General features: G+C 34.2%; 2 protein-coding genes across 26 annotated transcripts in view; one reads left to right on the top strand and one right to left on the bottom strand.

Annotated features, from left to right (window-relative positions):
• The window catches only part of LOC128236034 (centaurin-gamma-1A-like), a 70,767-nt gene extending 66,994 nt beyond the window's left edge, over positions 1–3,773 (top strand). For all 19 annotated transcript variants that reach the window (XM_052950838.1, XM_052950853.1, XM_052950851.1 and 16 more), the window contains 2 exons: positions 237–404; positions 989–3,773. In XM_052950838.1, coding sequence (XP_052806798.1) covers positions 237–404; positions 989–1,210 — 390 coding nt within the window. In that variant the 3' untranslated portion in view covers positions 1,211–3,773. The remainder of the gene's footprint in view (positions 1–236; positions 405–988) is intronic.
• A 1,926-nt stretch (positions 3,774–5,699) lies between these two features.
• The window catches only part of LOC128233636 (microtubule-associated protein tau-like), a 73,823-nt gene continuing 55,092 nt past the window's right edge, over positions 5,700–24,430 (bottom strand). For all 7 annotated transcript variants that reach the window (XM_052947402.1, XM_052947407.1, XM_052947408.1 and 4 more), the window contains one exon: positions 5,700–10,367. In XM_052947402.1, coding sequence (XP_052803362.1) covers positions 10,200–10,367 — 168 coding nt within the window. In that variant the 3' untranslated portion in view covers positions 5,700–10,199. The remainder of the gene's footprint in view (positions 10,368–24,430) is intronic.

Below are 24,430 nucleotides of genomic sequence, written 5' to 3'. Positions count from 1 at the left end.
CACAAGGACATGAGGAATTTGATCAGTCTTATCTCCAATTTCCATAGATTAAGTATTTTAGATGTTTTTATTATAACTCTATTTTTTTTAAAGACAGGATGCTTAGGAAATTGTATAATATACTAGTCTAAATCACTCACATAATTGTATTTTCATGCCCTTGAGCACGAGGACAGCGCTTTTTGTTTCAATAAAATTTATATATGTATTTCACAATTATTATTATCCAATTCCAGCAATTAATAGATGCTCTTGTACGGGAGGACATCAGAAACATAGTGCTGATACTGGGTCACGCCGTGGCCGAGGATATTACCGCCCCGTACAGCAAAGATGACGGACGTACGGCCCTCCATATAGCAGCCGCTCTTGGCAATGTGGTGTTTGTGCAACTACTGTTATGGGTAGGTGAACCTATTCAATTTTACTAGTTTTAACCTGATACCTTGTCATGTTGTTGTAATCATAAAATCAGGCAAGTGGAGTATGTTCAGGCGACGTCAATCATTTGATGGACTGTAGTATATGTAGATATGTTTAAGAAGCAATTACAATGGCTGTATTGATTTTGAGTTTAATTTGTGGAAAAAAAAGTTTAAGAAGTCCATATCATAGCCTTGGCCATAACTCAAAAACTGGTAAAAGATATTCAAATAAAAAATATTGCCAAAGACAAAAGGCACATATATAAATATACAGCAAGGTCAACAACTCTGGGTTTAAGACTCTTTGAGTGATGCCCTTTTTTTGTCTGATAAAACAACAGACAAACATTGGGTATAGCCCCTTTGTTTATATTTGACCTGAAATACGTGTTCAGTCTGTATCAAGATGGTCAGATTTTTTGAGGTAAAATATTAATATGCTGTGAAAACTGTCCTTGGACACATTTGAAAAAGAACACATTCCTCATGAGATTTTACAAATGTATCTGTTTAATTTATTTATCATTTAAGTTACAACTTGCAATTTGTGACATACCTTTCAGCAAAATGCCAATGTGCGAGTCGTTGACCACGAGGGAAGGAATGCTCTGTGGTACGCTAAAAGTTCCGGGTCCCAAGAATGTGTGGAACTTCTTGTGAACAGCGGCTGCCCAGAAAACCCCACATTACCACGGAGACGGGGGAGCGCCCACCAGGGGGGTGGGGGCGGAGGGGGTGGGGGGAAAAATGACGTCCTCGAAAAATTGCAAGCCAGTGTAATTTAGCAATACAAGTGCTGAAGAGTGATATTCCATTATAGGGAGTATTATCTGGAAAATAGGACATAAATAAAGTGTGGAACCATTTATTATATTCGCCATTTTGTGATCCAGAACTGTTGTGAAATTACTACCATATTTGTATTTATTTCTGGTTCCGCTTGCCCTGTTTTCGCATATTTCGAAACTTGCCATGTCAGCGGTCATTCATAAATTAGTGTTGTACGCTTTTGTCAAGGAAGAACGTAAGAAGTAAGCTACGGAAACAAGTAAACTCAAGCAGATATATAGCCATTAAGTATTAAAATAAACAGAAATAGTTTGGGAAGCAGCAAACTTTAAAAAGCATACAGTCATTGTTGTGAAGACCGCAATGTTTCTGCTTTCAACTGCAGTTCCGGTTAGTGAATTCATGGTTGTGTCCCTTAGGTGTATAATAAGTGCAGCGTGCTATGGAAAAAAGAGGAGAAATTGAACTTGCAATGAAGTGCGGGATGTGTAAATACCAGTGGGTTTTAATTGAGATATGTATGTCAGGGTACATGTGCGTCATACGCCTGGCATTACAGTTAAAATGTGCAATAAAAGACAATTTTTTTTAAAATTGATAATTGCTTGGACTATAATGGTGTGAAGTCCATATATCAGCCTCTAATGTTAGGTAGCTAGGGTTTATACAATAGTCAACCTTTTGTAGATATTTCCGAGTAGAATGGATTTTATAAAAGTTACCCGGAGTGACAGTAATCTGTAACAGTTGCTTTGTGTAAATTTTTAACATTTTTAGGCAAGAAAATGGCACATACACAGTTTAAGTTTCATAAAATCAAGGATTAAATTTGTTTTTTGTTTTTTTTATAAAAAAAACAATTATTTAAGATAAGATCATTGGATGGAATGAAGTATATTTCTTTTTACCATAGGCTGAAAACTCAACTACTGATTATATAGTATAAATTATCAGTATTACTAGAGTAGCTATTTTCAATGGCAGCCTTTGTAGACTTGAATGCATCATAGACTAAATACACTATGAATTGCCTCATAAAAGCGTATTTTACAACACTATATGACCGGAGAATAAATCATTTTTAAATAAATTTCGATATTAGCTAATTGTGCTTTGGTAAGAGACAAAAAAAATCTTCAAATTTTTATGGTGGTAAATTGAATGATTTGACCCCAAGTTAAGGTTTGAAAAAAAATCAAATCTTTTATTACCGGGTACTTGTTATACCCAATATTGATTTTCTTTCCAATTATATTGTAAAAAGTGTATTTCATAAAATTTAATATCTTAATATTTATCTTTTCAATAATAATTTCTGTCTCAGTGTACAATTATATATTATTTATTCATAATGGCATATTTCAATTTCTTGATTCTGTATTATTTGTTAGTTTTGAACCGATACAAATATTTTCACATAATTGAAAAAAAATAAACACAAAACGTTTTTAAGGGAGAAGTTATTAAATTTTCATTCATGATCAGTTTCATATTAATAATTGATATTAGAATCATATTCAAAAGGAATCGTTTACATAATCCAGAATTTGTGCAATTTTTTTCACTGTCATTGATAGTCTTCTTTTCATTACTCAACGTGATCATCAAATATTTCCTTGCAAGTGCTGTATTTAAAACGCAACAAAGAAATACTTGAACCTTGTTTGAATATCTGCATAGGCCAGTAGTGATCATCAAATATTTCCTTGCAAGTGCTGTATTTAAAACGCAACAAAGAAATACTTGAACCTTGTTTGAATATCTGCATAGGCCAGTAGTGTTCTATTCCTTAGATATGCAGTAAAGAATTCTCATACATTTATATTATATCAGCATAGTAGCAGTAGACCTTTCTGCGGAGACTGTTTTACAAATTTTCAAAAATTACTACAAAAGCTATCCATTTCTGGGTAGTTCCGACCATGGCTTCATTGTTTGAACCTGTAGCTGAACTATTGAGGCGAAACCGCCGAGTAATGTTTGGCAACAGAAGGTATCTGCAAAAAGGACTATTACATTAAATTTTGTAGCAAACCGCTTACCGCTATTTCGGCACGTGTTCTCATTTGAGCTATACTCAAATAAAGATATTCCATGCTTATTTTCTAGACGTTTCGAATCTCAATTGTCATTTCTATCGATTTTGCTTTTCCTTGGCAGAATATTTACAATATGAAACAAGATTTTAAGTATTAGATAAAACAATTTTCCATTTAAATTTTGATATTATAAGGTTTTACTTGAAAATGTAACATGGTAAAAAAAGAAAACTGATAAATTTGTTTGAATACGATTTTAAGAATACACAAATATTCATTATTCATTTGTCTTTAGAAAGTTAATATTTTTACTATAAGATAAAATATCTAAGAATATATGATATAATTTCATTGATCATTTCTGTAATATATATATCAGCTAAAAGCACCATTTATGGTTATTTATGAAGTGTATGATTAGGTAAGATTTCTGTTTGTGTTTGTAGGTGTTATCTCAGTATATGTCGAATATTGTTATATGTATAATTATGAAATGCAAACTAAATTAAAGGAAAAATACTTCAAAGTTGTTCATTTTGTTTTTCCAATAATATTTCCGTAGCTAAACAAATGGTTACACAAGACCAGGCAAGGGTAGATCTGGGGTGCGTTTCTTAAGCAGCGTGCTATTCCAGAACACCACAGAAGAGCCTGATTTGTGTTTTAAATAGAAAACAAGAGGCCCAAAAGGGCCTATGCTCTACTGGCATGGCTTTTGTGGTCATATCAATCCAGAGCATGTATGTATGGGTAAAAGGCAACAGACATATAGTTTATGTTTTGTGTTTGGGTTACCTGAAAACGTAGCACGTTCAACATCTGAGCCCAGAAAGTATTGTAAGCAGATTAGTTGCATGAACTATTTTAATATGTGCCAAGTAAAAGTCATCTGACAAAAAAAAAATGCTTTCAAAACTGTACTCATAGTAAAATTTTCTGTAGTTTTAAAAGTTAAAAAAAGTGGTCAAAAGGTCAAAGTCAAGGGCATCCTAGGACAACATTGATCAATTTGAACAAACATTCACAATCAATTGTGCTGAGATGGATGCACGAACACACAAAAAGATTTTCAAACCTTTCCAGATTTATGTTTACCAAACCTGTGAACCCTGGGTGTGGCCAGTAATGACACCAGGTGCATAACTTAAACATTCACAATCAATTTTGTTAAGATGAATGCGCAAACTACAGAACTTAAAGCTAAAAAATGGCCTTTGGGCTTTCAACAAGAACAAGGCAGAGTAATTCACAAAATCAACTGCAGAAGCAAAAAGCAAATTGTCTCTCAAAATCCTAGACTTGCAAATTGTCTCCCTTAACTCTAGACTTGAATTAACATATACATGTAAACTTGGCTAAAAATAGAATTCGCTCATGCAGACCTGGCTAAAAATAGAAAGCATTTCTTTAAAACTTTCATGGCCCATAATCTAGGCATTCATGGGCAGATCTTGCTGGTTTTCGAAAGGAACCAAGTTCTAAGGATATCTAGATACTGTACAAGTTTCATCGAGATATAATCAAAACTGAAGACTGTATCGTGTTCACAACCAATTGTTTACACAATAGCATTTTTTTATACTATCAAGGGCCATAATCTAGGCATGCATGGGCGGATCTGGCTGGTTTTCGAAAGGAACTGAGCTCTAATGGATATCTAGATACTGTACAAGTTTCATCGAGATACAATCAAAACTGAAGACTGTATCGTGTTCACAAGCAATTGTTTACAGACGCACGACCGCACGGATGCACATACTACGTACACATTACCATCGCATAAGCTCTTCTGGCCTTTGGCCAGTAGAGCTAAAAACCAATAGAAAAAGACCGGGAAAGGTCTACCTATGACTCGAAAAAGTCCTAAGGTCATTTACAGTTTACTGTCTATAAAACAACCCGAATCAAATTTGTGGTCTCTGCGAGGCAGCAAAATTCTAGTTAAGAAACATAATATACCCGGTAGGTATCTCTTTTATTGTAACGATGCATCCCTAGATGTTGATGTGCTTACTATAAAAGCAATGCGAGGAGATTTTACTTCTTTGTCAGAAATACCCGTGTGTGGTTACAACACATCTAATGGAAATTATCTGTATCAAGGGTTGCTACTCCAGGGGTGAAAGTGCAAAAGGTTCTATCTGCTTCTTTATTTAATGTCACTTAGAACCTTTTCGCATTCACCCCTCGAACTCTGAACTGACTATAGTAACTATCTGGTTATAGTGTAAATCTCGTCTGACAGACATTCTGTAGCTCATAGACCTACTTCTCAGGCAGTATGTGTTGTTCTGGGGACAACCATGGTCTAGTCACTGTGATGGCTTTGATCTTTGACTTGAATATCAAGCCACACTTAGAAGATAACCCGAGTCTTCCAAGCATTCAACACAGTTTCTTAAAGATTATATTGTGAAGGAACAATCCAACAATCAGGACATCTCTCTCGATTTTTTTTAGATTTTATTGAGTACAGATCAGCATTAAGATACAAGCTAGATGTAATTTAAAGATAACTATAGATAGGCGTACAATATCTTTGAAATTACAGAAACAATATCTTCATAGGCTGACCACTTATCTCCAAAGTATCCTCCAAGCATGGGTAATGTGTTATAAAATAGCTCACAATAACTACCATTGAGTTCAACTACAGAAATGTTTAATTAGAATGCATGCATCCAAAAATCCTTAAAAATATTGCAAATATTTCTAAACAAAGAACAGTTTTAACAAATAAAAAAAAAAAAAAAAAATACTCATTTTTGTAGACATTAAACTTCATTCATAGGCTATAAGATTATAACATTTAACGGAAAGAATACAATCTTTTTAAAAGGACCCGTTCACATTTATAGGGTTAGACATGGGAAACATTTATTCGTGTGAAATGTAAATAAAATTCTTGTTACAGTGAAAAAACATCATCACCAGTTCAAACAAGAGCTCAATTGTTAACCAATATTGAACAATGTGTGTCGAATAAAGTGCTCTATTTTGCCAAAAAACTAAATTTTGGTAAGTAATTATTGAAAATCGAATGGTTTAAAGTTCGGATTTATAAAACTCTGCTAAAATGTTTATCTGCTAGTTGGTGTTTGATGGTTGTTAATAAAAGAAAGTAAAATAAATCAATTATAACTTAGTTGAAAAAGACTGTCGCCAACATTTAACCTGTGAACGAGCCCCTTTAAATTAACCCAATTAATGTTTTGTACTTATATCTAAACATTTTATGAAATCAAACTTGTGTCCTTAAATTGTAAAACTTAAAAAAGTTTACAACCTTAAAACTATGAAAGTTAAAAAAAATCTGTTAAACAAGAGTTATCCATTTCAATGTAAAGTAATTACAAGTATAAAACAAATCATATGTATACCTGCTAGATTCATAAAATAAATAAGTACACATGAACAATGGCAAGTCACGCTACATTGTATGTAAAATCTCTAAAATGATGATAATGGTGACACAAAATAATAATACAAAAAACAACATCTTGAACAAATGTAAAATTCCAAGTACAAATTTGTATAAGAAAATCGTTATGCCGGCATATGAGAATGATTAATAAAATTAGCTACACAGTACAGCTGTACAACTAAATCGACTGAAACAAACCCTAAACAATCAAAATAAAAATAAATCCAGGCAATAATAAACAGAAACAATCTTAACAGGTTATTTAAAAAGCCCAGTTGAAATTGTCTTACAAACACATTTCCATTCATGAACATGATTTCTATCAAGAGCTTGATCAATGATTATTGGTAGTTTTAAATTTAAAATTATTTTTCAAGTAGATAATTTCATCAGACAACTTGCTATAGTACACCACAAAATCATGTTTCTTTTATTCTTTTTTTGGTTGTTTTAAACAAGTCACTCATTTAGCATACAAAAAATCAAAAACCTGTGAAAGTGAAAAACAATAAATTTAATAATCAAATTTATATCAATACTTGAAACAGTTTGCATTCAACCCTTTTGTGATAATCAACATTTAAAACTCTACATGTTTGTATAATTAAATATGGTAAAAAAAAAATTCCGAACAAATATTATTGAAATAGCAACATCACAACATTGACTCTGAATGCGCTGACAATATGATAGCAATGGTAATCATAGAAATATATTAAACCAGTGTCAATGTATCATTTACGCAACCATAACACAGCTATCATTCAAGAAACCACCCATTCATACATCGTAACACATACTAGCGGAATAAAGTATCTGTGCTTGCAAAATCTTATCAATTATTTTTTTTTTTATCCAAGAGCTTTATCAAAAACAAACTTAGATCTAACTTAATTTAAGATGAGAAACCAACTTAAATTAAGCTTAGATTTAAGATTGGAATCCAAGTGTTTTGATTGGACTGTAAAAATAACTGGCCAATGGAGTGAATGGAATCACTGAGGCCTGTCTAGGGACAAGTTAAGTGTGATATTGAATACAGCGTGTGAAATATAAACTTTTCAACATGGCATAATTCTGAAAAAGTCACATGCTATGGGAAAGTCAGGGAAGCCCCCCCTGTTTATCTGTATTGCTTTGATATCTTCAATATTTGAGGTGAACCACATGTTATCATCAAAAGTCTGTTGATTGTATATAAAAAGAAATATTTTATCATGAACAGATAATTTTTCACGCTTCTTGTAAAATAACTTTAGGATAACTTCCCCTTGCAAACAAAATGAATGGAGATATGGCAACATACACATGATTACAACAACATGAGCATGACCATGGTAACATAATCATGTTAACAGCAACATGTTTACAATCATACATTGTGCATTCAATCATACAACTTATGCTTATTTTTGTGTATATAAATAGAAAAACAACGGGGCCATAAGCACAGTCTGCAGGGATATTATAACACTTAAACTACTACTAAAGCATGAACTTTGATTGGTGTAAAATGTCACCTGATACAACTACAATTTATCTACACAAGGTATATGTATTTGACAATGCAACTTCAGAGAAGTTAAATACTTAAGGTATATGGCATGTTCTGACGAATATTTTCTAAAGACTGACAGCGATATTTTGCAACAATAATTTTAGCAACTTTTTAAACGACACTAATTTCTAGATATGTTGATGAAGCATGTTTCTCATGTATACTATATTATAGAAGACAACTAACAGGGCATATTGACCTTCCTACGAGAGCTGTTACCAAAACATCACTAAGTATACATAGTCGTAATAACATGTACAACACTGACTCTGTACAATTGATATAGAAAGCCATTAAAGAGTCTTGCAAAAATGTAAATTATTTATTAGGGTAATTCTCTCATAATTTAGGTATAATAAAACGATTTAAAATAGAAACCTTTAGAGGGTTCAGATTTTTGTCGAAACACTTCAGACTAGCTCTGTGGCTAAATATAGGTATCATTTATAATCTTTAATTATCATTTTGAAAATATCATTTGAAATAAGCCAAAAGTTGGGTACTCTATTTTTACATTTTGTTAATTATTCAACTGTCAAATTATATATATATATATATATATATATATATATATATATATATGAACACCCTTGGAATATAAATAAACTTGAATGTAATGGTGAAATTATAACAGCAATCAACTTATAGTTTTCAGGACCCTCAATATAATAGGGGATAGGGGTTGCATCCCTTTGACAGAGTTATTTCAAATAAATTGGGGGATTTGAAAATAAGTATTTTTGACTACAATACCCATAATTTTACTGGTTCACTATTGATCAAAATAATTCCAAATTATGACACATACATCTATTTATGACTCATTGTATAAATTTTAAAGAGGGTGGTGGGATGGTTGGTAGACTGCATCCCATATTCGGGCAAAAAGAGTAGATTAAGGGCCCTGTTGTAACTAAAAGATGTGCTAGATTTGTAGCCTTTTGATCACTGAGACATTAATATCATCTAAATGTCCATAAAACAAAGCGATGACAAGCATGTTATATGGCAAATTCTACTGAGGTCAAAAATAATCATAAATGGGTGAGTATAAAAGTAAATAAATAAGATTGTGATTCCCTAACTTCATGTACTATAATGTGACATGAAAAATGTACATGTATAATTATTTTGTCTGTAATACATAAAACTGTGTGTTAATAAAATGTAACAAAGATGTATGCTTATGAAATACACTAACAATAAACTGGGGGAATATTACATCCGATGTTATCAATGTTTGTCCAAGGAATATCTTTTTTTTATAATACTTTAAAGACCTCAAGCTAACATTGACTTTAATTCTTGTGAAATTAAAAGATGGTATACAATTTATGACGGTCTTGAAAAAATGATTAAATTGTGATGAAACTTAACAAACAGTTCACTTTTTAAAATGTGAGACCTAATACATAGGCATGAATTGAGACCTTATATATGCAGACGTTGACAAAGATGGCTTCAAAAATGAAATGAAAAGTACAATTATGCCAAAAACTAAGCTGACATCAATGCCTACAATAATGACGAGGGTGACATCTAATGGCTGGGGTAGCAAATGTCCAAGTAGAGCCCATGAGAGTGACCATATGGACTGGCAGAATGATGATAGGTAATGGTTATCCAATCTGGCCCATTTTCACTTACGTCCCAAGTCTGAGTCTTGGATTCGAAATTAAAAAGCGCTATGCATATGGTGAAAATTGCTGTATTTGTTACAGTGCAAATTTTTGACTATTTTTTATTCAAAAGAATTATTTCTTTTTTAATTTTTATCTTTTAAAAAAAAAAAGATTTACTTAAGTTGAGTCTCATACTCTAACTAAACTCGTAAGTAAAATATGGGCCCTAAAGTCGGAAAATTAGGCGGATGAGGAAACCCTTGATGGAGATGTTGAGTAGGTGGGCGGGCGACCCTTTTTGGTGAATGTGACTGGGGTTACATGTGACTATGCATGGCTGTGTCATTGGCTGTCATCTATCCCTGCAGACTGGCTTCCGTCCTGAGAGGAAGTCACACTCTCGGAGCGCGAGTGCGTCGAGCTACGTGACCTCTGTTTCTCCCCAGAATTGGCTCCAGTGTCCGTACGGGCTCGTGCGCTTTCCTTGAACTTTAACTTCTGTGTTTCTATCTGAAATACACAAACATGGAAAACCTATGGTTAAAAGAGTTATACAATATTTCTCATGTTTTCTAAAGGATAAATTATGTCCCTTGAAACATGTATGAGTTAGACCCAATAAAACATACCATCAGAGCATCATTTTCTTTGAAATTCTAATTAACATATAAAATATGTCCCTTATAAGAATTATCAATTTCATATACAAATAAAATCCATTGAAACATTAAAATTCATGGAGCATATCACACAACATATTGATGAATTATGTCCCTTGAATCCTTATAAATGAATTATTTCCCTTGAGTTAATTATAAAAGATTATGCAACAGAAGTAATTTATTGGTAAGACAGTAAAATGTAGGTTCATGCTCAATAAGCATGTCTGTTATTTTATTTAAAGTGTTCAAAACATTGGACTATTTCTGTTATATTATTGTGATATTGTATATATATATTGTATATAAGTGATCAAATAAAATTGGAAACAACAACACTTTCATTTCTCTAGCAGACTTCATAAGATAAGATTTATAAGATCCAGAATCCTGAGACAATTAGAGACATTTGAAATCAGGTTATGATTCTTATCAAGTGATATCAAGATATTCCACAAAACACCTTGGCAAATTATGCTATGCTAACAACATACTTCACCAGTCAAAAATATGTGATGAATGATTAGCTGCTAATAGTGTTGTTAATATCTTCCCAGGCCTAGTTCTAGTCATTATGGTTATTGGTATAGCAACGCCTGCTTCATATATGTAGTGTTTATGCCCATGTCTCTGCCATGGGACTGCCGGACAGGTTCTGATTTTATCATTTAGAAAGCCTCTGATAAAAACAACAGAAGTTCCATTAAGTCACAAATTGGTTTCATTAGTGGTTTATTTAGTGGTTTGCGTCTAAAACAATAGAGACATTTGCGCCAAACACTAAGAAAAAATTTATTTCTTTTTGCTTTACTAAGCAATTAAGTTGGCAAACCGTGATGCAACTCTTACTAATTTTCTTTTGAAGGCATCAAAGTCATTATGTCTACAACTTCTCAAGTTGGTTATAGCTGGGGATAGATACTTTGGCATTTAACAATCATTTAAAAGATACAACAGATTGTATCAATCCTCATGATTCGAACCAAGGCTTATCAAATGAAAAAAAAAACACTTGGAAATATCTTGGAATGTTGGTTCACAAATTTGCTGACTCATATCATTCTGTTTGGATAACTCAAAGTCTGGATTTCACTGACACAGAGATTTATTTTCGCTAATTGGGCTGTTGCATCTCTTTGTGTTTCTTTTTTTAATACTTACAACAAAACAAAAATTAGCAATGATTCCTTGAGAGCTACAATCTGTCTTTGCATTTACCAACATCAAAAGACCCTTCATTTTGTTCCCCATACCATTTATCTTCTTCAAGACAGAAACAGTTAATGTATATTCAAAAGATATATCTCAACCTCGATCACATTCCAAATAACTTTTTTTGAAATGAAATCAAAACTCATTTAAAGAGACATTATCAGTTTTGGCTTAGACTGCTATTCTTTAAGCCAAGTTACAAATTTTTATTAAAATCTTTGCCACTGAACTATTGACCATGTAGAATCATTAAGTACATTAGGCCAATATCAATCAATTGCTAGATTTTCATCCATTTTTAGCTCTACTGGCCAAAGGCCAGAAGAGCTTATGCGATGGTAATGTGTACGTAGTATGTGCATCTGTGCGGTCGTGCGTTCGTGCGTCTGTAAACAATTGCTTGTGAACACGATACAGTCTTCAGTTTTGATTGTATCTCGATGAAACTTGTACAGTATCTAGATATCCATTAGAGCTCGGTTCCTTTCGAAAACCAGCCATATCCGCCCATGCATGCCTAGATTATGGCCCTTGATAGTATAAAAAAATGCTATTGTGTATACTATTGGTTGTGAACACGATACAGTCTTCAGTTTTGATTGTATCTCGATGAAACTTGTACAGTAACTAGATATCCATTAGAGCTTGGTTCCTTTCGAAAACTAGCAAGATCCGCCCATGAATGCCTAGATTATGGGCCATGAAAGTTTTAAAGAAATGCTTTCTATTTTTAGCCAGGTCTGCATGAGTGAATTCTATTTTTAGCCAAGTTTACATGTATATGTAAATTCAAGTCTAGAGTTAAGGGAGACAATTTGCAAGTCTAGGATTTTGAGAGACAATTTGCTTTTTGCTTCTGCAGTTGATTTTGTGAATTACTCAGCCTTGTTCTTGTTGAAAGCCCAAAGGCCATTTTTTAGCTTTAAGTTCTGTAATTTGCGCATTCATCTTTACAAAATTGGTTGTGAATGTTTAAGTTATGCACCTGGTGTCATTACTGGCCACACCCAAGGTTCACAGGTTTGGTAAACATAAATCTGGAAAGGTTTGAAAATCTTTTTGTGTGTTCGTGCATCCATCTCAGCACAATTGATTGTGAATGTTTGTTCAAATTGATCAATGTTGTCCTTGGATGCCCTTGACTTTGACCTTTTGACCAACTTTTTTTAACTTTTAAAATTACATAAATTTTTACTATGAGTACAGTTTTGAAAGCATTTTTTTTTTTTTTTGTCAGATGACTTTTACTTGGCACATATTAAAATAGTTCATGCAACTTATCTGCTTACAATACTTTCTGGGCTCAGATGTTGAACGTGCTACGTTTTCAGGTAACCCAAACACAAAACATAAACTATATGTCTGTTGCCTTTTACCCATACATACATGCTCTGGATTGATATGACCACAAAAGCCATGCCAGTAGAGCATAGGCCCTTTTGGGCCTCTTGTTTTTTTTAAATGGGGGCGGGGGTGGGGTTGGGTAACATTTTATTTTTTCTTAGATGACTGTTTCACCAACAAATATGTCTTCATGCTCTTTCTTATTGCATTAGGGAAAATAAACATGTGTTACGAACACCATCGTAACAAGTCTGCTTTTTTTTTACATCAACACAGTTTGGTATGAATAAATGCTATTCCTGGACAGTACCAAACTTATTCGCAAATACAGACCCCAATTTAACACTTTTATTTGAGTAAATAAAATTTAAAGGGTGGCAGAAAAAAGGGGGTGGGCGGGGATGAAATCTAGCATTTAATTTAAAGCCCCCTTACACAGCATAATGTATAAATTAATCATCGCCCTAAAACAAGCATAGCAGAAACAGTTTAATTGCTATGCACATAAACTAACTCTCATTTCACTCTCCTATCAATTTTGGTTATCACAGAACTATACATGTATCACCTTTTACAGAAGTAATAGATTTAAAATGATTTAAAAGAAATAGTAAAGAACAAGAAATGCCGCACCTGTTAGCCCTTTCTATCATCAGCGAGATGGGAAAAACATCAAACTTGATAAACCAAACCCCCCAAAGACTGACCCCAGGAGTGGGAGCCACTACCCCACACCTACTTCAGCACAGTTGCCCTGGGATTGTGGAGATAAAACAGATATAGGCTAGGATCCATCCAAACATCAGCCCAATACTTGACAGACTTCAATGTTCAAGGGCTCAGTCTTAATCAGCTGTCGTAAAGTATTGAGCACCTCCTTTTTCATGGGGATTATCTTAAGTAAGTAGGGCCAAAAGGGTATCATACTGTTCAGAGATATTGTTTACCTATTTGGAGATAAAAACTTCATCCAACCAAGTTGTAAGTAGATAATAAATTGATATTTGAATTACATCCTTTGTCTATACAAGTGACTCTTATTCAAATCACCTTGACAGTCTTTTCAAGTTGTTTCCAGAATAGAGACCAGTACTAGTGTCAATTTTGAGAGGTGGCGTAGAAACCAGTACTGGTCTCAATTTTGTGAGGTGGCCGAGAAACCAGTGCTGGTTTCACTTTTGAGTGGCTACAAAAGAGTACCCCTATTTGGGATGGAATTCACATTGTCTGCGGTGACACCGATGCCACAACTATCACCTATTCAACTTTGATAAATTTACAATCAATCATGCACTTCGACCAATAGAGTCCATAGATTTCACTGTGAAAAAAGCAGACGAGAAGAGTCACAGTGAGATTGAAGGTCTGGGTAGAAATTCATAGCTTTGTTCACAAAGATTCCTTGGTTTTTAAAAAAACATAAACCGTATTGGGTGCTCCATGTTTAGAAAATCTCTTCTCTTGTACTAAGCTACATCATCTGCCATTTTCATATTATCAGAAGAGAATCAAACCAAGTACCTCCAGCACCCAAAAGAAAATTACTAATCAGGGCCAGTTATCATGCACATAAAATATGCAATAATTTATATTATACCGTCTATTGTAGGAGTTTGGTGGATAACAACGGACTTTATATTATAGCCGAAACTGCACATTTACTACAAACAATGTTATCATGTGTTTTATTTACTGAAAGTGCATTTCTTCATCCCAGTGCAAGCCATGTTTGTCTTGTGCCATGTTTACTCCTAGTCTTGCACATTACATCGAGCCATGGAGATGTCCTTATCTTGAACTATCAGTGGTGACAATGCTTTTGTACCAAATTTTAAAATACATCGAGTTTACAGATTGTTTTGGTCTGATCTCATGATAAAAGATCTATCATGTATCGATCAGAACCCTATCATTTACAGGCTACCTTTAAATTGACGCAATGCTATAAATTACAACAAACAATGCCTTTTAAATATTACATATTCAATGGATGACAATTAGTCCAGGCGTTTCAGTTCAAATAATTAAATGACTCGGGAGTTTTGTAATTTTTGCCCCATTTCTCACACCAAAAAAAGAAGTCTGAGGTTGTTCCAATTAAATGCATCATGTTAGAGAAATATGCACACAATAAATATGTAAGAAGACCCTTTCGTATCTTACAACAAGGGATATTCTTTTACCGTAGTTAAAATTGATCATTGCATTAATGCGTGATAAGTTTGTGATCAATTATCTTAGTATGAAGTAAACATTGCAAAAATATTCGACAGTCCTTAGCATGTAACAATTTATCATAAAGACATAGTAAGCTCTAAATACTATGTATGAACATGTAAATGTATTATTACATATTTAGTACAAGGTCTAATTTCTACATTCAAAGCTAGTTCTTCAACTCTTGTTCCCCAAAAGTCCAGAAATAACAGCAGTGATGTTGTAAGACGTTAAGGGTTGACTTACATATCGTCAGGGTACTGTTGCTGGTGACGACTGTGAAAAATCTGAGGTAGAACTATAGTTTCTGAGATCAGCTGTCATACTTAGGTAGCCTTTCTGCTCAGGGTATTTCACATCATATTTCCCGTACTGGATTTTCCGTTTCTTTCCAAGGTTTGCTGGCCGATGGTGAACATTAGATAGAGTGTCTATTTTGGGCAAAACACCATCTTTAAAGTCTAACGACTGACTCTGGATCTTTACATTACTAGCTTTTGGCAGGTATCCCACATTTTCTAACGAGTTCACCTTTGGTATTTTCGACCAGTGTAAATGAGCTTTCTGTATTCTTACATCACCGCCACGAGGTTTATATTCGACATTAGTCAATGACTGTACTTTTGGCATCGACCGCCACTGTAGCTTTTCATTAACAATGTGAACATCGCCGCCTGACGGCGAATACATTCTGTTCTCAAGGGAATTAACTCTTGGCTTTGCGTCCCAGTTCAGGTTCTGTTTTGGTATATGAACATGGCCGCCCCCTGGCTGGTATCGGAGATTGTCAGCGTCAACTCTAGGAGTGGCCCTCCAGTGTAGAGGCTCATTTATTATTTCGACATGTCCCTTGTGGGGCTCGTAACCATGATTATCATCATCGACTCTCCGTTCAGCCTTGATTTTCAATGGCTGGTTAATTATCTTTCTTGTTGAGGGTGGTGGATGGTAGCGCATATTTTCCTTTGAGTTTACTTTGGACTTCTCTGTCCAATTGAGCTTCTGAGAGTAAACCTTGACACCTCCTCCCTGTGGCTGAAATTTTACATTCTCTAAACTCTTTAACTTTGGTTCGGCTTTCCAACGGAGTTTCTCACTGTGTATTTTGACCCCTCTCTGTCGAGGAGTGTAGTCCACATTTTCCAAACTGTCCACTTTTGCCCTCTTCTCCCAGTAAGGTTGCTGGTCATGGATTCGTACATGGCTTTCCTTCGGTTGATAGTCTCTGTTTTCGAGTGAGCCAACCTTCGGCTCAGCTTTGATTCTCTCCTTCTCAACAATCAAGTAAGCACCTTTTTCATCAAACTCCACATTTTTCAAGCCATCAGTGGGTACATTGTTTGGCAACTTTATCCTCTTTGTCATATCTCGAACCTCAGGGGTCTCAGCCCGAAGTTTTTTCAGATGTTCCTTGTCGATGGATCCGACCTTTGGGGAGGCTTTCCAGTGTACGGGCTGGGTTGGGATGACCGTGGCCCCACCCCCTGGCATATGATTCACATTATCTAATGATTGAACCTTGGCCGATGCCTCCCAACCCATATCAATTGGCGGAACATACAACCAGTCAGCCATTTTGAACTTCTCTACCTGTTGTCAAGCTTCTATTCCAATCAGATCAGCCTAGATCAGCCAAAGGCTTACAAGCATTTTTTTTTTCAAAGTTTTACAAACACAGTCTTTGGCTAGACAGCTTAACCATAAATAAACATTTTGTAACACAATTCCCATAAAAATGAACAAACAGTGCAGCATTATATGACCAACATTTATAAACTTAGAATTTGAATGTCACCAAGCACATATTCATTCCAGTATCAAGCTGTTCCTTCAAGAACAAATCACCACCAGGACACATGTGTAACCAAGATCTTTTACAAAACCAATCGACCGGAATGATATATTACACTGTCATAAATTCATTTCTTCATTTGAAATCGTTTAAATAACATAACGAAATAGAATACTAGCTTATCGAATTGGATAGCTAAATTACAAAACGGCATTATAGCATATACAAAACGGCATTATGACATGAAGAATTATCTGTTCTGTGCCCATAATAGCTGAATGCTATTTAATTCAATGTTCTTTTGTTAAGGATCACTGAAAAAGTAAATGAAACAAATCTTTGGAAATTCATGAAGCGGAGTTGATTTCCATTGTCTTCTTACATTCTTCTTCAATAAGTAAAATTTACTTTTTTAAGGAAGGCACAGGAATTTAAAATCCACTTAAAGCTGCACTCTCACAGATTTATCTTTTGTCTTCGAACAAGGCAATTTCCGCATCAATGTCTAGAAACCAGTGATATAAGACTGCTGGCAAAAGATCATTTTTAGAACATCACCTTATAAGACATTTCACTTTCATTATATTTTAAATTATCATTCTGAAATGGCACATTGTGGTACATGAGTGGACTTAATCAGGGAGGGGAAGATAGAGATCTCCAGGTTGGGTAAAATACGGAAAAACAGGTCAACCATGAAAGAAAAGTGGTTCTTTGCGCTCTGAACTACTATCACACAAAATCATACTGAATTTTTCTATTCCAACAACCACTCACTAAAATATAACATAATCATTTCAAAAGTAAGTATTTACAAAACGCAAACACCTCCACAAACTCAAACAGTTCTTCATCATACTGTGAATACAGAACTATAATGGGAGCCATTCCATTTAAACAGGAGGCGGTTATTAAATCTAAAATGCTATTCAGAATTTAAATCTATGCACCATTTTTTGATGAAAAAGTTTGAATTAAATCATATTGACAAAGTACAGCTGTCCGCTTGGCATTCATTGGTTTTTATGGTTTCTGATATAGATATCTTTTTTGAAATGCTAAGACGGCATAAATATCAATTACAACATGACGAATGCTTGAAGAGGATTACCAACATCAATAGTAAAGTACATCTTTAAAATGTTACATAAATTTGGCATGTTTGTTTAGATCTACAAACACATGATACACCTTGGAAACCAGACAGAACAGATACATTACCACTACACCAAGGGTCATAGAAGTGTGAACATACCAGTTTTAGGCAAGCATCATGATAGCAAAATCTTTTCATTTCACAAATATCCCGTTCAAGATCTTCCTTCAGAGTTTCCATAATTTAGTCGTTGTTAAACTCTTTAACCAACTGCTTGTATACGCTAACTGCTTTGTTTGGTGCATTAAGTATAAGAAGTGTTTGTAAATATGCATTCATCCAATTGAACAAGGTCATGCCCAACAGATGACCACTTTAATTTGACAAAAATATATTAACAAACATTAACCTGCTTAGTGTTCAAAATTTTATTTTGTCTACTGACCCAGCAACTGTCTAAATCAGCCAATCTTCTGGATTAAAATTAATTACAACTAACTGCAGATTTACCAAAATAAATGTCCAGTTTATTTGAAAAACACTCCCATCCCAGTGGACAAAATGTCATTTATAACACTAGAAAAAAGTAAGTCCAACACAAACTGCATTAAGGACCAACAATGAAGAATATTTATAAGGTGAAGACAACAGGAACATAAAACAATGCCCTGCACTTGGAAAGACTTAAGTAGAATTCATTATTGAAGACATAAACTTTGTCCAGGGATAAATGACTGGTGGTGTACAATTTTTCCAGGATTTTGAAGAATTTTAAATGCAAGTATGCAACTATGCATGATCATTGTTAAATGATCCATGATTCACAATATTGCAAAACGAAAACAATTTAATACTGTTGCACTTAGTACTATTGGAAATACTTACATTTAAAACTAAGGTCAAGGAACGGTTTGAGCTGAATTTCTAGATATTGCTCTACTTTGGTTTCTCGATGTTCGTCCAAGCTCGAATTGTGGCCACATGACCTCGTCTTTGCCCCAATTCATTTTCGGAGGCCCCGTTAGATGTCCTGGCTTGTAATGAGCATTGTCCATGGAACCAATCCGTGGCGACACAGTTCTGCTGTACGCAGGTGTTGGACTCGTTGAGATTGAGACATTTCCGCCCCCTGGTTTATGATGAGCATTTATCAGAGATCCGACGCGAGGTGTCCCATTCCAGCTAGGCCTATCACTGAATATTGGTACATTTCCTCCTCCAGGCTGGTGGTCAGCCAATGCAAGGGAACCGACTTTCGGGGCAGCTTGCCAGCGTGTAGGTCTGTTAATGATCTCCACATTACCTCCAGTTGGTTTGTGATGGGCATTTTCAAGCGATCCAACTTTTGGTCCGGCCTCCCAGCGAGTCGGCAGACTGCTTATTGTCACCCGTCCGCCCTGGGGTACGTGATTTTTGTTATCAAGGGATCCCACTTTCGGTTTTGCATCCCACTGAAGTTTCGTGTCAAAAATGGGAACATTGCCACCACCGGGAACAAAGTCTCTATTATCCAATGAGCCAATCTTTGGAGGAGCATTATAATGTACTGGTTCGTTGATAATTCTTTTTGTTGGTTGTCGTGGAACATGATGAGCGTTTTCAAGGGAACCAATTTTGGGGTTTGCCTCCCAGAGAAGTTTTTGAGTGGGAACATGTACATCCCCGCCTCCCGGACGGTGATCTCTGTTTTCTAACGATCCAATTTTGGGCTCAGCATGCCATTTCAGTTTCTCCTTCACAATTGTCACATTCCCTCCGCCTGGTTCATGCTTTGCATTTTCAAGAGAGCCAACTTTTGAACCAACCAACCACTCCGGTTTTCTATTCTCAATGTGCACATTTCCGCCACCAGGCTTATGGTCAATATTCTGTAGGGATCCAACTTTCGACTCAGCTTTTATTCTCTCATTGTGCACTTTTATATACGGTCTTCCTTGATCGTCATACTCGACATTTTTGAAATTCTTATAGAAGTCATTTCTGTATGGCAAAAGTCTTACTTTATATTCACCAGTGTTTCCGCCGTAAAGACTGCGAGGCCGTGCTAGTTCCATGTGCCGTTTATCGATGGAGCCAACCTTCGCCTCCTTGGTCCAGTGTAACCTTTCCTGAGGAATAATTTTATTACCTCCCCCTGGCTTGTGGTTGACATTATCAAGGGAGTGAACCTTTGGCCCACTTTCCCAACCAAAATCAAAGCCCTTTGGAAGATCAGAATTCTGATATTTGGACGGCATTTTGGTTAATTAATGGTCATATACCACAAGATTGAAATTTCAGTCCTTCAATTTTTTCTTTTCCTTTTTCTATTTTTAATATCAAAATCAAACCTTGCATTAAATAAGATCCATATCACTTGCACAGCATACTCAAGAATTCATAAACTTGCATTACGATTCCAAATCTAAGTCCTCACCTTTGTAACTGACACATCTCAGAATATTTGTTTAAGACAGTTGTCTTTTATTAACACAAACATAGCAATAATACCTGCCTATTCTACCAATGTTTGTGTTCCACTATATTCTTTTGTATATATATATATAATGTCAAATGCCGCTTACTGCTTAACGTATCCAGCAGGCTACAAAGTATGTAAGTCCTTTATTCACCACTATTTGTTTTAATAGTCAATGCAAATACATTTAAAAATGATCCAAATAATCCCATTGAAAAACCAATCATTATTGTACTAAGCTGTACACTGTAGTATTTTCACCTGTTTTAAATAAATAACACCCATAATATACACTTTCTTCTTTCTTTTTTATGTTCATACACTCAGTATATCTCTAGGGAATCTCGTCACAAAAATGTACTCGAACAATTCCGTTATAATGTTTATTTTTCAAACATGAATCTCGAACAATCAATAAGCTTTCATATAGCTTATTGTTCGGGTGAGAACGAATATAACAATAAATTGCAATCGGTACTCTTCACTTCATGGTCAAATCAGATTTCACTTTCAATTGTCACCTAATCTTCTTAAGACATTACTCTCTACTAAACAGTTTCTGACAGAATTATGAACACCTATAATTTTATGACCGTAGATAATATTAACAAAACAAGCATGGTTTAAAGTCAGATAAACCTTAATAATTGCTTCTGATATTATGATCAGCAACGCAATTAATCAATCAATCACTGACGTCCAATAAAAAGCGGAATGCACTCTTCAGTTTTGATCCATAGAAACTCAACAAACAGCATCAAGAGACGCAGATATCAAGTCCGCTGGATTAAACACACATTCACAAGATAGTGCTTCTTTCATACATCTAAAGTTATCATAAATTATCATCAATCGAGTAAAAAGCAAACTTCTTCAATTATAAGATCAATAAAATGATTTTAAGTTTGTAAATCAATGCAGTTCAATGAGCAGCATTCATATTATATATATAACCCCGCAATAAAGTTTTTAACCAGATAAATCAAAACTCATTTAAATTCCACCTCCAGGAAAGAAAAAAAGTAGTTCTTTCGAGTTTGATAAGCCACTGATCTTTCTCAGCAGACCGTTATCACACCTGCTCTTAGAAGCTTTTCAGAAGACACAGATATACAATGTTGTCTTGAAATTTCTTAGAAATTGATGTTCCAGAAGTCATTTTTTTCATTGTTTATGAAGTTATCTCATAATTAATTTGTTGAAATGGAAATTAAAAATTGCAAAATGAAATTTTGTCTGAGATCTTCCAAATATGTCAAATAAATACAATGGGTGAAAATAAAAGTCATTTAAAGAGCTGTAACTATGGACGAATCATATTTCCACTTGGAGCGGGGAGCTAGATTAAGGGGAGCTAGTTTACGCAGGCATTGATCACAATGATTAGTTTTCAATAGGCTAAACGAAACATGCTGTCCGATAGTATACAGCGACCAAAATCTATTATCAAATATCATTCCTCGTATGACTATGTTATCTATTTAAATGGCTTTAAACAATAAAAGAATTGTGATTGGTGATATTTAAAGTTTGAATAGTATTTAGAAATCTTTCATTTTCTTTGAGACTTTTAAATAACTTAAATGACTTAATTTTTCAGAATCATTTACACAAGAACACATGTCGGTGATAAAGATGTTATACAACTGTGAATCTGATCATTTATTTCGATTCAACATAAGTCTTTTGTTGCATACAACTGAAAAAGACTAAGCAAATAAACGAGATAAGTGGTATCAAATTAAATGAAAGTTTGGAATTATAAGGACACTTGAAACTGTCTAGTAAAATGTAATTCAAATCTGCCAAGCTTGATCAATACCATAAGAATATATTGACAGCTTTAAACTTTAAATATACAGTCAAGCATGTACATACTTTAAAAACAGAAGACAATACAAGTAAAGCTAAATGCGAAATTTGATCGAGAAATAATGAGGCATAGCATTCCAAGTTAAAAGAAAGTCATCAAAAGACAGACCGTTGTAACTGTTCAGATTTTTATGTTGAGATAATGCATTAATGCCCTAATTTACTAACCCTGACAGTCATATATGGTTCTGTAGGTACTCGCCGGCTCTGTGCCAATCATACACCGTTGCTAAGGATCGGACAAGTGGCCGATATCTGACATACTTTCCCTGGGACAAACTCACAAGAACAGGATTCAACTAGTTTCATTCAAACTTTAAGAAAGCTCTTTAGTTTTACATTAATGTATCATAATTAATAAGTACATTTTATCTCATTAAGCTTTTGATCTGATGTATTTGGAAATGCGTTTGTTATATTTTATAAGCCAAGCTTAAATTTTCATATTATATTTATGACTGTTTATTTAAGACTTTTTTTAATTCATTTCTGCATTTCCTCAGTAATTATAATTATTTAAATACACATTGCAGGGTTCTCAATAAGTATCAGTTTAATCGTCTCCAATAGTAAAGTAACCTACCAGCTACTACTAAGGTATTATTCTACTTAAAATGAACTTATTTTTTCAAATTTGAACTGGCCCAAAATCAATTAATTTTGAACCGTCCATTTCAGCCATAAGCTGGTTCTTATTGAGAACACTGATTTATACATATATATATATATATTCTTTTTTTACAAAACCTTTCAAATAAATTAAAAAGGGAGACAACATACTTTTTATGTTTTACAAACTACTGACAAAGTTTTCTCCACTTTGTATAATCTTGTGAACTAGGATGTCCATTAAATATATTCACCCGCTTTAAATGTTTTCTCCTTCCATTTCCTTTCAAACTTTATACCTGGGTGATTTTAAACTCACTTTGACAAATATTTAAATTGACATAAAATTTGAGGAAGATTTAAATTGCCATTAAATGGTAACCTTTTCATCTAGCTATTGGCTGACTTGTTTATTCAGTGCCATTTATAACATTTCCTTCATATAAAAAACACACACACATGGAGGTTTAATTCAAAATTATCTTGAAATTCTACTGCATAACTCAGCCTCAGTTTCCTTTGATTTTCATTAATCTTGAATTTTAATGCCATTAATTTCTATTAATAAGTATAGAGTGCAATATTCGGAAAAAGTATCATCTTTTTAAACAATAAACTATCAATGAAACCTGTCTCAAACATCCAACATAGAATCAATTAAACTCCAGCGAAATCACTAATAAAACTCCGAAAACAAACACAGTAGTGTGAAGACAGAGACCCATTTACTTCTTTATACCTAAAACATTATTCAATTATCAGCATTAGCATCATAATCAGTAGCAGCAGTGATTAGGTCATGAGGTTATAGTCTACATTGTAGGTATATCATCGTCATCAATTCCAGATGACCAGCAAATTATATGCTCTCCATAGTACAGTGCCATTTTGGCTGAATTAGACTAATGAGCCAATAAAATGTTATTCAATACTTTGCCAAACATTATGACCAATTTTCGTAAGGATCCAAGAAGATATGCAGCTTCTGTTGCATAAATAAAGTTTTATTACCTATATGAGTTTGTGACCTATATTCTTATCCCGACGAGCCATATTCATCACACAAGATTTCATCAACACTTAGTCATTTTGACCAGGATTCGTACTGTTTAAATGAAGAAAGCCTTTCTATGATTGGACCTAATGGCATAGTCTTTTTATCAATGATATACCAGAGTCATTCTTAAAGACAATCTTTCTGATCGGGTTTCACAAAGGTTTTATGAAAATAGCAGCAAATACAAGATTTGACCTATTGAACTAGTTTTAAAGCAGAGATGACCCATGTTTAGACTTCATTTTGATCAAGTTTCA

The sequence above is a fragment of the Mya arenaria genome, chromosome 5 (genome assembly GCF_026914265.1).
Source record: "Mya arenaria isolate MELC-2E11 chromosome 5, ASM2691426v1".
Classification (NCBI taxonomy): Eukaryota; Metazoa; Mollusca; class Bivalvia; order Myida; family Myidae; genus Mya; species Mya arenaria.
This window is presented reverse-complemented; position numbering and strand designations above follow the sequence as displayed.